A 16429-nucleotide genomic window follows, 5' to 3' on the forward strand; every position below is an offset into this window, starting at 1 on the left:
GGTAAAAAAAAAAAGAGAAAAGAATCAATGCCAGAAATGAAGGAATGTGAAGAAGAGAAGTGACAAAGAGGTCAAAATGTTAAAGAACACGCAGAAATCCTCATCGATACGGAACCGAACACTCTGAACAGAAACTGAACATTATGAGCTATACAGAGGAATGAAAAATCCCACTTGACTTTAAACTGTACAGCTTTGTAGAGATAACAATAAGGCCGTAACATCTGAGCACAGACACCAGACCAGAGTTAAGACAAGACAAGACTAACAACTAAAGACACTCAGAGTCTCTTACTTTATACAAAGCTGGACTTTTTGCCCCTAACATTATTACACATGTAAAAGCTTGTAGAAGATGCAGTTTTTTGTTTTTTTAAATAAAGTTGGTCCAAAAAGTGAAAATTCAGGCAATCATTTGGGCTTCTCTTTATAAAGTAATAGCTCATTTGCATAGAATCGAGAAAAGCTCAGATGAAACGTCAGTTACGGTTCATTTCTGTTCCACACACAAGAAGCAAAAGATCAGAATAAACCTGCTTTTGTGCTAATAACGCCAAGGTCGTGGGTTCGAGCCCTGTACAGGCCATTTTGGGAAAGTCGTGACCTAATGGTTAGAGAGTTTGACTCCTAACCCAAAGGTTGTGGGTTCTAGTCTCAGGCCGGCAATACCACGACTGAGGTGGCCTTGAGCAAGGCACCGAACCCCCCCAACTGCTCCCCTGGCGCCGGAGCATAAATGGCTGCCCACTGCTCCGGGTGTGTGTTCACTGCTGTGTGTGTGTGTGTGTACTGCTGTGTGCACGTGTGCACTTTGGCTGGGTTAAATGCAAAGAACGAGATCTGAGTACGTGTCACCGTACTGAGCCGTACGTCACGTCACTTTCTGCCATCAGTGTAGAGCAGCATCATGTACATGTGATTACTGCACAGTGTGTAACAGGATTTAGTGTGAGATGTGAAGCTGAGACACTTACAGTGCTGTCACCCTTCTTGGGTGCAGAAGGCTTTCTGGGGAAGAGGATGAGTTTGGAGCGATACACCTTCAGCCTCTGGACATTGGCGTGCAGGGACTCTGCGGATCTGTTGCGTCGGCGAGGGTCGACGGCGATGCCGATGGTACGAGCCACTCTCTTGTTGATGCCTGCAGCCTGAGACACGAAGAAACCATGAACATGAATGTAAAGTAAACAGGTATGAAAAGCCTGATCACGTCCGTCTGTCTGTCCGTCCGTCCGTGTCGAGACCGCAGTCATCAGCACAAAGGGTTCAAGGAGAATCATCAAACTTATTCAGAGATTCCGGAGAATTTGTCATCATCTGACGGTTGCTCGGATACACGGCAGGATTATACATAAGGACCTACATTTAACGTTAAGGACATTCTAAACTAGCACACACACACACACCCCTTTACCTTCAGCTCTTCCAGGGTGAAGCCACGGCCGGCACGGACCTTGGTGTGATAGCGGATGGTGGGACACCTGACGATGGGCCTGAGAGGTCCGGCGACAGGGCGAGGGGCAATGCGGCGAGCTTTGGCCTGACGAGCCTTACGCCTGTAACAGAGCAGAAATAAAGCTGATGTCAGACCTGTGCTTTAGATCACACTGAAATGTGACACCAATTAAACTGAACATTAACATGAGCACAAAAGTCATCAGCACAAAGGGTTCAAGGAGAATCATCAGGAGATGCAGAGATTCCGGAGAATTTGTCATCATCTGACTGTTTGTGCTCATTCAAGGCTCAACATGTACGCTGTGTCCCCCATCTCTGTGTCCCCCCATCTCTGTCTCTCTCTCTGTGTCCCCCCATCTCTGTCTCTCTCTCTCTCTGTGTGCGTCTCCATCTCTGTCTGTCTCTCTCTGTGTGCGCCTCCATCTCTCTCTCTCTGTGTGCGTCTCCATCTCTGTCTCTCTCTCTGTGTGTGTCCCCATCTCTGTCTCTCCCCCCAGTGTCTCCCTCTCCCCGTGTCTCCCCTACAACCCTGTCCATTTCCTCTTACCACCAACACCTCCTCCCCATCACAGTAACATGACCTTCATCCCCTTTTTATTTTAGTCTCTTCAAAAAAAAAAAAAAAAGTTTCCTTACGTTACAACAAATATTTGTGATGTGTCCATTAAAGAGACACTGATGTAAACACGCCGTGTGTGTGTGTGTGTGTGTGTGTGTGTGTGTGTAAAAGAGGTCACAGCTGTGTGGTGTCCTCATGTGTACCTGCGGAGTTTCCTGGCTGGCTGATTAAACCAGGTACGAACTCTCTTCTGCCAGTCTTTATGGAAGTGAGGGTTCAGGATCATACCATTCCTGCTGGGGGCCATGACTGTGTACTGCCTGTGGGGGGGCAAACAACACACACACTGATGTTACACACAACCACAACACACACTACAGTACACACACACAGATACACACATACTGATATTGCACACAGATCCACACACACGCTGATGTTACACACAGCCACAACACACACACTGATGTTAGAGAGACACACACACTGATGTTAGAGAGACACACACACTGATGTTACAGTACACACACACTGATGGTAGAGAGACACACACACTGATGTTAGAGAGACACACACACTGATGTTAGAGAGACACACACACTGATGGTAGAGAGACACACACACTGATGGTAGAGAGACACACACACTGATGTTACAGTACACACACACTGATGGTAGAGAGACACACACACTGATGTTAGAGAGACACACACACTGATGTTAGAGAGACACACACACTGATGGTAGAGAGACACACACACTGATGTTAGAGAGACACACACACTGATGTTACAGTACACACACACTGATGTTAGAGAGACACACACGTGTTACACACACACACCGCTAGCTACAGAAGCTAACACAGTTGTTAAGACTCACACACCGCTAGCTACAGAAGCTAACACACACACACACACAGTAGACGGTAACCCGCGCTGCTTCCCCTCTGTATTAGTTAATAAGCGCCACTATAACGCACCCGTGTGTAATAACAGGTGTATTAAGTGTGTAATAAACACTTAGTGCTGTTATGAGCTCCGGTGTGTTTAGAAGTGTAATATCTTATTAAACACAAACACTACACACACCATCCTCACACAGCACACACACTAAACACTACACTACACATCGCACAGGCGCCATGAGGGCTGAGGGTCACAGCGCAGGAGGATTAAAGCGGATAATCTGCGGGAACAACAACCTACCGTCAGGGCGGAAAATGGCCGAGAAGGGAAAGGAAGTGAACACGCTAAGCTTTATGGGATATCAACACCGCAGCCAATAGGAGCGCTCCGCTACCGGAAGTGCTGACAACAGTAACGGCACTCATATTATATAAATGTACTTTATATTTATTTGTTTGTTTGTTTGTTTGTTTATTTATCTATTTATATATCTATTTATTTATATACGATTAGTTTAAAATGTTTCAACAATATTCATCAAATGCAAATGTGTATCTAAAGTATAAGAAATATATGAAATACGAAGACTATTATTATTATTATTATTATTATTATTATTATTATTATTATTATAACGATTATATGAGGTTCTATAATGCTCGACAGTTTCAGTATTATTTATTTAAAATAATAAAAATAAATAATAAACAAACAGAACAAATGTTAACAGATGTATTCTTCTTCTTCTTCTTCTTCTTCTTCTTATTATTATTATTATTATTATTATTGTGTTGTTGTTGTTGTTGTTGTTGTTCTGGTCTTGCTATTATGTGTGTTGTGTTACACAATAATGTCCAACAGTCCCATATAAAATATAATTTCTGTGACAAGAAAATTAATAAATATTGATAAATATATAAATAAAATATTATCCGTATTATTATTATTATTATTATTATTATTATTATTATTATTATTATTATTATTAGAAGAAGAAGAAAAGTAAACTAGTCACCAGTTTTGTCTGTTTGTTTTTTCTTAAAGAATATAAATGTACACAAATCAAATGAACAGAAAAGTTACACAATAATTATAAAAAGAACAAAAAGATCTCAGATGGGTTCTAATAATTATAAAATTAAAATAAAATAAAAATAAGTGTATGTAGAAGTAGAAAGTCTCTCTTTGTGCTACATGACTCACTACTCACCCCCTGTTGGAGAAATTCGAATTGAATCTGGTGCATTCCGGATTTTGGACACCAGGGGGCGCCGATTCAACATGATCAGAATTATAATTATTTACTTGATGTTAACAAAAATAGGATTCTTAGCAAAATAATATGTAAATCCATTTAAGCTTCTTTCTATGAACAAACATTCACATACACATAACTACTGATTATAACTGAATTGTACTGAATCATTTTTGTTTGGTATTTTTCTTATAATTAAGTTTTGGAGCATATCGTTTAAAATGTTTTGTGTATCTGTTAAAATGCAGTTCTATTAAAATACAGAGGCCAAGAAACTCCAAGAAACTCCAAGAAATTCTGCTTTGTTTCATTTTTTTATTAATGTGAATTAAAAACATGAAACTCTTTTCTGAAATGTTGGAGAGTTTAAAGACCTTTATAGACTTCAGTCTTATAAAACCTCAACAAAAGTGTTCAAACAAACCTAACTAATTAACATGGCTTCGTGTTGAGTTCTGCTTCATCCTGATCTACATGCGAAGCACAGACAGACGTTTCTGCAGAAGAGAGAAAGCATTTCAGGTTCTCTGTAATAATGTTTGGCCAAAGTACAATAAAGGTAGAGCAGAATTCATACCATAGGGACTCATCAGAACATTTAGCCCACAGCACGGAATATCCACAAGCTTTTAGTGAAAGCCTCAATCATCTCACATCAGAACATACTTTAAAACAGAAGCAAACAGACACAGAAATGCTGACGTTGTAGACGATGTAGCGGACGCTCCGCACTCGTACGAGCCTCTCGTCTCACGCCGATGACCCCTTTTTAAACTTCATTTAACTTTAACTGTATAAACTCTTATTTTTTCTCTAATAGAAGATAGAATCGCTCAGAGACACGAGACTTTGCTCAGCAGTTCATTAATATTAAAATTAATCATTAATAAAGTCCCACATTGCAACCTATCGTTATCTTAATCACAGGTCAAAGTTCAAAGTGCTTTAGCTGAAAGTTTCTTGTCCAGGTATCAGATATCGCAGCATGATCGGTGTCTCACGCTTCAGAAAAGTACAAATCAATATACTTTACTCTCAGCAAGCTGCTGTTGAACATGTAGAAAGTATTTAATTCATCAGAAAAAAAACACACACATTGCACCAAACATCAACAAAAATGAATTATTGATCTGTCATGTAACTGAACTCGTAGAAGATGTACTTTATCCTCAATTCCCTGAACAAGTTAGTGATTCAACACAATCCTGGCTTTCTGTAGGAACAAAAATGTCACATGTGCAGCCAGGTTTACTTTCATATGAAGCTTGTTCATGTTCACCAGCGACGTGGCAGCGTATTTAATACGTGAGAACAAAAAAACATTGACGTGGTTTAATCTTAAAGGTGAGGTCTCTGATTTTTGAGAAATGCTTCAGAAAACTGTGTCGGGCCGCCAAACTAAACAAAAATCAAAACTAACGTGTAGCCAATGAGCAGAAAGGGGCGTGTCTTGTCGATATGGGCGGAGAGAGTGTTCAGTGCGCGTGTGTGACATTAGCAGAAAGCGGTTTTAACATCGACATGGAGGATAAAAACAAAGAAAGAAAGAGAAGAAAGACTTACGATAAGGACAAGAAGTAGGACGTGTTAATATAGGATCAGCTTTCCAGCGCTGGAGAGAACTGAAGGAGCAGGAAGTTGGCCACATATTCACAGGTTGGAGTTTCCCGAGTCAATAACTCCTGAGCTAAACGCTGTTACTACACAAATAACACCTCTTTTCTATCGTAGTAATGTAGAGAGGCAGCTACAACCGCGTTTTGTGTAGTAACAGCGTTTAGCTCAGGAGTTATCGACTCGGGAAACTCCCACCTGTGAATATGCGCACATGCGCACTGAACACTCTCCGGCCATATTGACAAGACCCTCCCCTTTCTGCTCATTGGCTACACGACTGTTTTGATTTTTGTTTTGTTTGGTGGCCCGACTCAGTTTTCAGAAGCATTTCTCAAATATCGGAGACCTCACCTTTAATCTATAAAAAGCAACGAGCTAAACAACGCAAGCCGATCACGTCACCATTCGGACAGAAACCTGAACAGAAACCTGAACTCAGCTTCATGCGATAAAGTGAGATCGATGCTTTACATTTCTCTAAAGCTCCAGTTTACAGTTTACACAGTAAGTTTTCGTGTCATCCTGCTGGAGTATTTTTTTATTAAAGTGGACAGTTTTTTGTTGTTATTTTTGTTTTATTTATTAACGAATTAATTTTCAGCTTCAATAAATCTAATGTTTCATATCAAAGGACCTGAAACTGGACAAGGCCTCGTTTCACTCACAAGCAACGATTTAGTGATAAATCACTCGAGCTCTTAAACACTAAAGAATTACTAAAGTACAATCTCCAGAATCATCAGAACCAACATCGAGCTCTAAGCACTAACATCTGATCCATAAAGATAAAAAAGCATTTACATGGAATTTAGTTCCATTACTCCAGGGACTTGATGTATTTTTCATAAGCAGCTTCATCCATAAGGGCTTCCAGTTCTGCAGGGTTTGTTATCGTCATCTTTATCAACCATCCTTCAGGAGACAGGAGAAAGAATTAGAAGTGTTAGGAGGAGTAGAACACACACACACACACAGAACACACACACACACACACACACACATAAACAACACAAAAACAAAAAAAAACAAGAAAAAATACACACAAACATAAAACAAACAAAACACACAAACACAACAAACACATAAAATACACAAAAAAAAAAAAAAAAAAACAAAAACACACACATAAAAAAAACAAAAACAAACACAAAAAAAAACACACAAACAAAACACACACAAATACACACAAACACACATATACACATACACACACATACACACACACACATACACACACATATACACACACACACACACACACACACACATACACACACACACATATACACACATACAAACACACACATACACACATACACACACATACACATACACACACACATACACACACACACACACACACACATACACACACACATACACATACACACACATATACACACACACACACACACACAGACACACACACTCATACACACACACATACACACACACACAGACACACACACACATACACACACACACACACACACACACACACACACACACACACACACACACACACACACACACACACACACACACACACACACACACACACACACACACACACACACACACACACACACACACACACACCTCAGTACTCACCACGCTCGTAGCAGGAGGAGTTGACTAGTCCAGGAGTCTCGGTCAGTTCTGTGTTGATTTCTGTGACTTTTCCACTCAGAGGTGAGAACAGCTCACTTGCAGCCTTCACACTTTCTAAAACACCGAATTCATCTGAAAGACAAACGATTTCAAGATGAAAACAAAAACCAAACATCCATCTTCTAAAGTGTGGTCACAGAATCTGGAAAATAAAAGTCTAAACTTTAAGTGAATGCAGTGATGTCTTTATTCTATACTGTAGGTGAGAGACGACGATACGAGCAGATCGTGACGAGTCGCAGCTCACCCATCGCCTGGAGCTGTGTTCCCACCTCCGGCAGTCCGCAGTACACCACGTCACCTAAAGCTTCCTGTCATTAACGTGGAAACAAAATGAAAATCAAAAAACTATTGAATGTTTTAAATATGACAACAGTCCCACAAGGCAACAGGAAGAGACATAAAAAAAAACTGAAGATTGCTCAAACTGGAGCCTTTTCCATAATTACCTGCTACTGTGTTAACGTATAGAACGTCTCGGTGATGACAACTCACTGTTCTGATCATTAATGTTCTACAGGATACAGAACAGAGACCTAACGTGTTGTCCTGCGGCCCTTCGTCGTAAATCTGCTCGTTTTAGATGTTCTGTTGCTGAGAACACAGACCTGTGACTATTTTTGTAGGATTATTTAAGAGCAGTCTGTTTAACCCAGCCTCGTCAGATAAAATGAAGTGTGATGAAGTGGAGTTTCCTTTACCGCCTGAAATAAGAAAATATTCCTATAACAGCAGGTCCGCTGAATGCTTTATTCCGCTTATAGCTCAGAAATATACCTAGATTTGCTCCTATAATGTTTTAATGAACGTTTCTGCTGATGAATGACACGCTGTCGTACATCTCTCTGTTAATAAAACACCCTAAAGCCCTGCAGGGAGGAGCGGTGTGCTTAGCTGAGCAGACATCTCAGACTCTGAGCTCTCCTCTATCCTCTGAGTGGACATCTACCCCAGGACATGTTCCAGAGCTGTCAGAACCACTAAGGACTCCACAAACCCTGGGAACAAACCCTGTGTGTTCAGCAAAGAGCTTGCTGGGTCTAATGGTCTTCTCTCAGGTGATCAGACTCCTCACTACAAACATATCCATGTGCTGCGTTTGTTATTCGGAATAGAAATGAACTCGGGACAGAGCCGAGATCTTTAAAATGTCGTAACGTCACACGGACGACCGTGCGCAAAGGCAAAGGGCAAAGATTTGAGAGATAAAATAGTGAACAAAACTAGTTATACGCTTGGGAGGATCCTGACTGCACAAATAAATAGTAAAACTTCCCAGTAAACCCTAACCATTTACAGGAGGCTCGTACCTGAGCGTAAGCGCTGATGCCGACCGTACCGACGTCTCCGTCTGCTCGGACCCACTCGTGTTTGTCTGTAAACCTGAGAGCTGTTAAACAAAACATTTAATCTTATTCAGTTAATCTTGTTTAATGTCATAAAGAACTGACAGCAGAAGATTAAACAAAATGGAGGTTATTTCTGATAGAAACACTTTAATTAATATGTAGCTATAACTTTTAACACCATACAGTTTATTACAGTCCACTCTCTTATTTCCTCATCTGTACTCTCTGCTCCAACAGATCAGCTTCCAAAGCTTCAACTTCATAGCTAATAGCAGACGTCAGCACCGTGTCACAGATCGCTAACTAGTTAGCAGTTTGGTCTGAGTCCAGATGTTTCCTCTAATTCTGAGCTTGAATAATTCATTCATTCATTCATTCATCTTCTACCGCTTATCCGAACTTCTCGGGTCACGGGGAGCCTGTGCCTATATCAGGCGTCATCGGGCATCGAGGCAGGATACACCCTGGACGGAGTGCCAACCCATCACAGGGCACACACACACTCTCATTCACACACACACACACACTACGGACAATTTTCCAGAGATGCCAATCAACCTACCATGCATGTCTTTGTACCGGGGGAGGAAACCGGAGTACCCGGATGAAACCCCCGACCCCGGAGGTGTGAGGCTAACGTGCTAACCTCTAAGACACCGTGCCTCCCAGCTTGAATAATATTCACATTAAATATGACATTGGCTGAAAATGTGAGTGATAAAACAAGCTGATTTTATCTCCCTTGTGTTTAAGATCGTTGACACGAGAACTAAGTGTCCCACTGTGACGTCGAAACAAAACACACGCACACACACACACACACACACACACACATATATACACACACACACACACACACACACACACACACACATATACACACACACACACACACACACACACACACACACACACACACACACACACACACACACACACACACACACACACAACACACACATACACTCAGTCACACAAACGTCTCACTTTAATAACAGATACCGAACCACCAAGGAATCAGCACCAGAACTGCTTATCCTGTACAAATATTTCAAGCTAAACACATATAATTTTACTTTACTCGCTTTCTAAACTTTCTAAATACTGAACCTTCACAATGTTGTTGATTTTAAAGCGGGCAAAAATACTGAAGTACTGAAATACTGAACATATGAAACAGAATTCAATTCGATGAAGAAAAAACCAGAAAAGAAAGAAAAGGTCACAATGTTATTTGTCTAAAACCCTTATAGCCTCACTACTTTTAATTTGGCAATTTCTCTTATAATTTGTTGGCTGTTTGACCACAATAAAGAAGTCATTCAACTCATCAAGGCCTGAGGAGTTTTCTGAGTATTTTTGTAGTAATTATAGAGATAACAGTTAAGTTCAACTAAAACAGTCTTTAGTATTTTTTTTTGTATTATTATATAAAGTTAAAGTTATGATATTTCCCTGATATTCAGTGCTATTTAAAGCTCAAAGAACAATTCAGTGTCTTCTAATGCAGCCAAAAACACAAAGCTCCTCCCCTTTTTCTTCTTCTTCATGAGAACTGTTTAAAAGCTAAACACTACATTTTTGTGAGGAACCTAAAACACAATCCACAACACAAGAACCGGCCCGAGGCAAACGTCCCCACGTAACCGACAGATCATAAATCTCAGTAATCATAACACCCTTATAGCCTCACTATTATAGTGAGTGTAAGGTCATAACACCCTTATAGCCTCACTATTATAGTGAGTGTAAGGTCATAACACCCTTATAGTGTCACTATTATAGTGAGTGCAAGGTCATAATGCCGTTATAGTGTCACTATTATAAGGAGAGTGTAAGGTCATAACGCCCTTATAGCGTCACTATTATAGTGAGTGCAAGGTCATAACGCCCTTATAGCGTCACTATTATAGTGAGTGTAAGGTAATAACGCCCTTATAGCGTCACTATTATAGTGAGTGTAAGGTCATAACGCCCTTATAGTGTCACTATTATAAGGAGAGTGTAAGGTCATAATGCCCTTATAGTGTCACTATTATAAGGAGAGTGTAAGGTCATAACGCCCTTATAGTGTCACTATTATAGTGAGTGTAAGGTCATAACGCCCTTATAGTGTCACTATTATAAGGAGAGCAAGGTCATAACGCCCTTATAGTGTCACTATTATAGTGAGTGTAAGGTCATAACGCCCTTATAGTGTCACTATTATAGGGAGTGTAAGGTCATAACACCCTTATAGAGTCACTATTATAGTGAGTGTAAGGTCATAACGCCCTTATAGTGTCACTATTATAAGGAGAGTGTAAGGTCATAACGCCCTTATAGTGTCACTATTGTAAGGACAGTGTAAGGTCATAACGCCCTTGTAGTGTCACTATTATAAGGAGAGTGTAAGGTCATAACGCCCTTATAGCGTCACTATTATAAGGAGAGTGTAAGGTCATAACGCCCTTATAGTGTCACTATTATAAGGAGAGTGTAAGGTCATAACGCCCTTATAGTGTCACTATTATAAGGAGAGTGTAAGGTCATAACGCCCTTATAGTGTCACTATTATAGTGAGTGTAAGGTCATAACGCCCTTATAGCGTCACTATTATAAGGAGAGTGTAAGGTCATAACGCCCTTATAGTGTCACTATTATAGTGAGAGCAAGGTCATAACGCCCTTATAGTGTCACTATTATAGTGAGTGTAAGGTCGTAACGCCCTTATAGTGTCACTATTATAAGGAGAGCAAGGTCATAACGCCCTTATAGTGTCACTATTATAGTGAATGTAAGGTCATAACGCCCTTATAGTGTCACTATTATAGGGAGTGTAAGGTCATAACACCCTTATAGAGTCACTATTATAGTGAGTGTAAGGTCATAACGCCCTTATAATGTCACTATTATAAGGAGAGTGTAAGGTCATAACGCCCTTATAGTGTCACTATTGTAAGGACAGTGTAAGGTCATAACGCCCTTGTAGTGTCACTATTATAAGGAGAGTGTAAGGTCATAACGCCCTTATAGCGTCACTATTGTAAGGACAGTGTAAGGTCATAACGCCCTTGTAGCGTCACTATTATAAGGAGAGTGTAAGGTCATAACGCCCTTATAGCGTCACTATTATAAGGAGAGTGTAAGGTCATAACGCCCTTATAGTGTCACTATTATAAGGAGAGTGTAAGGTCATAACGCCCTTATAGTGTCACTATTATAAGGAGAGTGTAAGGTCATAACGCCCTTATAGTGTCACTATTATAGTGAGTGTAAGGTCATAACGCCCTTATAGTGTCACTATTATAAGGAGAGTGTAAGGTCATAACGCCCTTATAGCCTCACTATTATAGTGAGAGCAAGGTCATAACGCCCTTATAGTGTCACTATTATAGTGAGTGTAAGGTCATAACGCCCTTATAGTGTCACTATTATAGTGAGTGTAAGGTCATAACACCCTTATAGTGTCACTATTATAAGGAGAGTGTAAGGTCATAACGCCCTTATAGTGTCACTATTATAGTGAGTGTAAGGTCATAACGCCCTTATAGTGTCACTATTATAAGGAGAGTGTAAGGTCATAACGCCCTTATAGTGTCACTATTATAGTGAGTGTAAGGTCATAACGCCCTTATAGTGTCACTATTATAATGAGTGTAAGGTCATAACGCCCTTATAGTGTCACTATTATAGTGAGTGTAAGGTCATAACGCCCTTATAGCGTCACTATTATAAGGAGAGTGTAAGGTCATAACGCCCTTATAGTGTCACTATTATAGTGAGTGTAAGGTCATAATGCCCTTATAGCGTCACTATTATAAGGAGAGTGTAAGGTCATAACGCCCTTATTATGTCACTATTATAGTGAGTGTAAGGTCATAACGCCCTTATAGCGTCACTATTATAAGGAGAGTGTAAGGTCATAATGCCCTTATAGTGTCACTATTATAGTGAGTGTAAGGTCATAATGCCCTTATAGTGTCACTATTATAATGAGTGTAAGGTCATAACGCCCTTATAGTGTCACTATTATAGTGAGTGTAAGGTCATAACGCCCTTATAGCGTCACTATTATAAGGAGAGTGTAAGGTCATAACGCCCTTATAGTGTCACTATTATAGTGAGTGTAAGGTCATAATGCCCTTATAGCGTCACTATTATAAGGAGAATGTAAGGTCATAACGCCCTTATTATGTCACTATTATAGTGAGTGTAAGGTCATAACGCCCTTATAGCGTCACTATTATAAGGAGAGTGTAAGGTCATAATGCCCTTATAGTGTCACTATTATAGTGAGTGTAAGGTCATAATGCCCTTATAGCGTCACTATTATAAGGAGAGTGTAAGGTCATAACGCCCTTATTGTGTCACTATTATAGTGAGTGTAAGGTCATAACGCCCTTATAGCGTCACTATTATAAGGAGAGTGTAAGGGGAAATAAATCCACTCATATGTGCGTGTTTATGTCTGTTGTCCCAATGCTAAAACTTCATGAATGTGAAAAAAGTTCCCAAAGAAAAAGGAACACTGTGAACTGGAATAACGTTCAGAATTCCCTTCAGGAGGATGAGCTGGTGCACGTACAAAAACAAGAAGAGAGAGAAACCCGTCAGACCTGCTGACGATCCTGATCTAAATGGGGAGTTCAAACCACACTATAAAGGTTTGTCCTATGTTGTAAATTTGTTGGCGGCCGCCAAAACGCTTTTTTGTCCCGCCAAAGCCTTATTTGGTCTGTAATTGGGTTTTGTGAGTGAAGCAGGATACGGAGAGACCGAGCACAGAGCCCCCCACCCCCACCCACTTCCCACCTCCACCCACCCACGCGCGCGCACTCTCCGTCTTCAGTTCTGTCTTTGCTCTCTCCCTCGCATCAAAATCAACTGATCCTAAAGGTCGGAAGACCGAATCCATCACGTGGTGCATTCGGAGAATAGTTTTGCTGAATTACCCCTGGGGGTGAACTGCAGTCCAAAAAAAGTCGCCTTATATTCTCTTATGTCTTGTGACAAGCATTCCGCACATGCAGCGGACATAACTTTAAATAAACGCAAAAAAAAAAATAAATCTATCCAGTTATGAAGTGTGTGTGTGTGTGTGTGTGTGTGTGTGTGTGTGTGTGTGTGTGTGTGTGTGTGTGTGTGTGTGTGTGTGTGTGTGTGTGTGTGTGTGTGCGTGTGTTGAAAAATCTTGCGCGATGTCCTAACAGCCAGGATTCCCACACAACACGTCCGCTAAAGTCCGATTCGCGACCTAACGACTCCTTTGAGCCGATTCATTATAATGAATGGTTAAACTAATTGGTCTGCGTCAGTGTCTGAATCGGTGTATAACAAATCATTACTTCTTAGAAGAACATACACACGAGAAAGTAAGTGTGTTTTCCCCATTTAGTAAGTGTTTAATAAAACTTAGCCTTAATAATCCACAGTATGTACAGGCTTATGGCAATGTGTAGTAAATTACCTATAAAATCATTTATGAGATGAAACTAGATCAAAGCACAAAGCAAGCTGTTGCTAGCTGCTAATTTTATTACATTTTATATGGAGAAAAAATTACACCATTATGTTTAAAATTACACTAAAATTACGCTGTGTGTGGATGACCATGTCGGTCAGCCGTAACCGAAGACCAATTTTGACCCAGGAAAAAGCCTGTTTCTGGAAGATCTTTTTGATTTGGTTTAACAAAACATGCGTTCAGGAACCTCCAGGAACCTCCAGGAACCTCCAGGAACCTTGTTCCAAACATTCATGGTTCCTAAAACATCTCTAATTTCATAATGACCATGAACTGTTACTTTTAAGGGCACAAAAAGGGTAGAACATGTAAATAAATATATAGATATATGTAAATAAACCTGCATTAAAGAATGAAGGAACTTTTCTTACAGTCTGAACCAGGAGTTACTTTTTAAGCTGTTTACTATTTTAAGTAAACTAAAGTAAGCTAACGTTAATTATTTCTGACTCACATTCTGCTGCCACACTCCCACATGGACAATCTAAAGATTCACACATCCCTAAATTTGCTTCAGCGACCAGTTTAACCTCCATACTGTAAACTTATTCTTAAAGCTGCTGCTGCTGCTGTAATCATCAATATTGTCGTGTTGCTCATCCCAGGATCCTTCGTGATCTCGTTCAGAACTGTTCGTGTGTTTTCTCATCTACACTTTATAATAATCTCACTATCCAGAGTTCAGCACTGCTGAAAACCACAGGAGCTGTGAGCATCACTTTGAGCACAGAGTAAGTCATGATCTCCTGTTTAATGTTACAACTCATTCACAACTAGTTTGACACAAACAATGACATTGTGACTGCTGTTAGAGACGTTTCCCAGATCATCAGCAGGAGTTTTTCAGGAGTGTCTGTAACTTAGCTAACAGTTTTACAGCCTGGTCACTGACAACACCTGCTCAGAGCAAGTAGTCTAGGGCAAGTGGTTCTCAAAATGGGGGCCCTGAGATGGTGCCAGGGGGCCACGGGTCACTGACAACACCTGCTCAGAACAAGTAGTCTAGGGCCACTGGTTCTCAAAATGGGGGCCCCGGGTCACTGACAACACCTGCTGAGAACAAGTAATCTAGGGCCAGTGGTTCTCAATCCAGGGGCCCTGAGATGGTGCCAGGGGGCCCCGGGTCACTGACAACACCTGCTCAGAACAAGTAGTCTAGGTTTTAGTGCTTCCACATTCTAATGCTGATGCCCAGAGGGTATTTTCTCTCTCTCTCTCTCTGTCTGTCTCTCTCTCTCTCTCTCTCTCTCTCTCTCTCTCTCTCCATTTCTCTCTCTCTCTCTCTCTCTCTCTCTCTCTCTCTCTCTCTCTCTCTCCCTCTCTACCTTTCTCTCTCCCTCTCTGTCTCTCTCTCCCTTTCTCTCTCTGGAGATGTCACTCTTGCCTGTCTATAATACTTGAGCCCTGTTAAACGTCTTGTTTTAACACATGAAATTACCTGCAGAAAGCCAGGATGTGGTGCAGAATGTCCGTGAACTGTCCCTGTTCGTCCTCCTCAGTCCCTGCAGCCCCACAGATCTACACAAAGTGGGAAAAACCAGACACAAGTTGGAGCTGAAGCTTCGGAGCGTCGCGCAAATCGCCATCTTTCTCCTTTAAACTCTGTCAAACTGCAGCAGAGCTCGTGCACTTACACCGCGCGCGCTCCCGACCGTGCGCGCTTCCGACACTGACTGTGTTCACAAGGGTTGATAAACCTTAATAAAGGGTTAATAAACCTAAACAAATAGTTAGTAAACCTAAATAAAGGGTTAATAAACCTAAAATACATATTTGAGTGAACAGTGATTTCAGGGATGAGGTGAATGGCATTTATACAGAATTTAAAGAGACTTGTTTAAGAAACACATAAATAAGCATTTTTTTTTCCATACAGCTTTCATTCTGTTTAACTTCAGTGTATATTTGACATTTACACTTCATTTACTTTACATAAGATACTCTATAACTCTACAATGAATCGACTATGTTCAGGGAATCGAGTCACCGCGAGTCGACTCTAATGCTGGTCATATACAGATATACTGTATAGAAGGGGATTAAACGAACTCTATAGAAATAGTCATTTCCACACACTGACACTGATGTGGCTCGAGTGTAAAGATG

At 40.7% G+C, this 16429-nt stretch overlaps 2 protein-coding genes and 2 non-coding genes across 5 annotated transcripts in view; all 4 read right to left on the reverse strand.

The window, feature by feature from the left end:
- Positions 1–3267, reverse strand: part of rpl13 (ribosomal protein L13) — a 3642-nt gene extending 375 nt beyond the window's left edge. The window contains exons 1-4 of the mRNA XM_027136566.2: positions 3226–3267; positions 2221–2337; positions 1415–1556; positions 975–1148 (exon numbers count right to left, since the gene is read on the reverse strand). Coding sequence (XP_026992367.1) covers positions 975–1148; positions 1415–1556; positions 2221–2324 — 420 coding nt within the window. The 5' untranslated portion in view covers positions 2325–2337; positions 3226–3267. The remainder of the gene's footprint in view (positions 1–974; positions 1149–1414; positions 1557–2220; positions 2338–3225) is intronic.
- Positions 1237–1316, reverse strand: LOC113636479. The gene has a single exon (XR_003439067.1). It is a non-coding gene; the product is annotated as a small nucleolar RNA MBII-202 (small nucleolar RNA).
- On the reverse strand, positions 1638–1718 carry LOC113636480. Its single transcript, XR_003439068.1, has one exon. It is a non-coding gene; the product is annotated as a small nucleolar RNA MBII-202 (small nucleolar RNA).
- A 1208-nt stretch (positions 3268–4475) lies between the features above and the next one.
- gcshb (glycine cleavage system protein H (aminomethyl carrier), b) lies at positions 4476–15978 on the reverse strand. 2 transcript variants are annotated; one of them, XM_027136606.2, is made up of 6 exons: positions 15762–15977; positions 8779–8858; positions 7716–7779; positions 7409–7540; positions 6599–6709; positions 4476–4677 (listed from the first exon to the last, which is right to left on the reverse strand). In XM_027136606.2, the coding sequence occupies exons 1-5, from the start codon at positions 15907–15909 to the stop codon at positions 6615–6617; spliced, it is 519 nt and encodes a 172-aa protein (XP_026992407.1). In that variant the 5' UTR covers positions 15910–15977; the 3' UTR covers positions 4476–4677; positions 6599–6614. The 2 variants fall into 2 exon arrangements, with proteins under 2 accessions (XP_026992407.1, XP_047666182.1); XM_047810226.1 differs by lacking the exon at positions 4476–4677 and having other exon boundaries at positions 6603–6709; positions 15762–15978.
- Between the last annotated feature and the right edge of the window lie 451 nt (positions 15979–16429).

This window comes from Tachysurus fulvidraco, chromosome 2 (genome assembly GCF_022655615.1).
Source record: "Tachysurus fulvidraco isolate hzauxx_2018 chromosome 2, HZAU_PFXX_2.0, whole genome shotgun sequence".
Taxonomy (NCBI): domain Eukaryota; kingdom Metazoa; phylum Chordata; class Actinopteri; order Siluriformes; family Bagridae; genus Tachysurus; species Tachysurus fulvidraco.